Source organism: Echinops telfairi, unplaced genomic scaffold, assembly GCF_000313985.2.
Source record: "Echinops telfairi isolate 266 unplaced genomic scaffold, ASM31398v2 ScPeMD7_2565;HRSCAF=3150, whole genome shotgun sequence".
Taxonomy (NCBI): domain Eukaryota; kingdom Metazoa; phylum Chordata; class Mammalia; order Afrosoricida; family Tenrecidae; genus Echinops; species Echinops telfairi.
The window spans coordinates 1540297-1542117 of NW_022106463.1; the positions used below are offsets into that span (position 1 = coordinate 1540297).

The 1821-nt window shown below is 42.7% G+C and overlaps 1 protein-coding gene across 10 annotated transcripts in view; it reads right to left on the minus strand.

Moving 5' to 3' along the window:
• ZDHHC20 (zinc finger DHHC-type palmitoyltransferase 20) overlaps positions 1-1821 on the minus strand; it is a 39338-nt gene that overhangs the window by 20956 nt on the left and 16561 nt on the right. For all 10 annotated transcript variants that reach the window (XM_004714824.3, XM_045293959.1, XM_045293961.1 and 7 more), the window contains exon 4: positions 1120-1189. In XM_004714824.3, the coding sequence (XP_004714881.1) occupies positions 1120-1189 (70 nt within the window). The remainder of the gene's footprint in view (positions 1-1119; positions 1190-1821) is intronic.

Sequence of the window (1821 nt, forward strand, 5' to 3'; positions counted from 1 at the left end):
AAAAAATTAATTTTGATGGTTTCTAAGCTTTTTATTTTATTTTTCTGAGCCTTTTAAACTTCATAAAGTTTGGTGTGGGGGACAACAGTTTATACAGGTAATTACGTTCACATCTGACAATGTCAACAAAGATTGATCAGGGACATGAGTTCTATTTCTCCCAATGAGTTCCTTTTCTCGTTCATGGCATTCCGGGTGTTCTGTTTCCAGCACTCTAGTTTCCTTGCCCCCCTGCCATCTCATCTTTGCTTTAAAGCCATCATTGACCTTTTGGTCTCTTATGGCTGGTCCCCAGAGTCCTGTTCTCACACTAATAACCAATTTTTGTGTATATCAATCTTGTCATTTCAGTTCAAGGTTGAAAAAGTGTCTCACGGCTTAGGAAGTCCAATAGGCTCAACCGGTCCAGGAAGCCTGGCCAGTTTTTCAGAATGCGAGTGCTGCCCTGTGGTTTTCTCCTGTTCTCTCAGGGCCCGGAGCAGAGGAGCCGCTTGCGAGCGTTTCAATGTCAACATTAAAAGTAAATAAAACAAAAGAGGAGCCCTGGTGGCAGAATCATCTGTATTGCATTGCATTTCCTAGTGGCATAGAGGTTATGGGGGGAACTGCTGAATTGTGAAGTCACGAGTTTGAAAGCCCCAGTCAGCCCTTCTGCAGAACGATGAGGCTTTCAACCCCAGGGACACTTCAACCCTGTCCTGTAGGCTTGCCAGGCGTCAGAAGTGACTCAATGGCAGCGAGTAGGTTTTATTTCAAATCAATAAGAATAAAACATCAAATGTGTCATGGTCTTTTAAACACAGGAAACAAAGTTACCTCTCTCAAGGTTGTTACTACCACTTGCTCATCCATACGATAGTAAACACAAGCACAGAGGAAGCATACTTAAAGCAGAAGGGAAACCTATCAACTGGCACAGGAATTGTTACTGTAGACTGCTGCTGGGTATATAGCCTAACCTGTAAGAACAGTCTCGTTCATTTGCCCAATGTGTACAGCAGGGAATGGGCAAGGAAGGTGTTTGCTAAGCATCAAATAGAGAAAACGGCCCCTTTTGCCTCTGCCCTCACCCTCATCCCCAGCACTGGGTGCAGTAGCAAATGAGTGAGTCACACTTACATGTCACATGCTGAGCAGTGGTGCGTCCGATCAGGTTTAATCAACTGACATCTCTCACAGTATCTGATGGCTACATTTAATGAAAAGGACACTGTTAGAATTTCTACAAACACCACTATCTTGGCTGTAACTTGCTTCTACTTCTTTTAGAAGTCAGTGTGAGAAGTTGACACTTAAACGAAGCTTAAATAAAATCACAAGGCATGAGTGAGTCTCAAAATGTCAAGGTACAGAAACCTTGGAAGCCTGGTTCGTGCCAGCAACTGTCAAATACAAGAGCAGAGTATAGTCAAAGTCAATAAAAGCCTTGGGCCCATCTCTTTCCCTTTTGTCCACGGCTTCTCTTCCTGCTAAGTGAACATTGTCCTCCTTCGTTACAATGTTTTAAAAATCATTTTATTGGGGGCTCATACAACTCATCACAATCCATACATCTATCCATTGTGTCATGCATATTTGTACATTTATTTGCCATCATTCTCAAAATATTTTCTTTCTACTTGAGCCCTTATATCAGCTTCTCATCGTTTTCCCCTCTTTCCCCCACCCTTCCTCCCTCACGAACTCGTGATAATTTATAAATTATTATTATTTTGTCATGTCTTACACTGTTCACTGTCTCCCTTCACCCACTTTTCTGTTGTCCATCCCCCTGGGAGGGGGTCATATATAGATCATTGTGATCGGTTCCCCCTTTCTCTC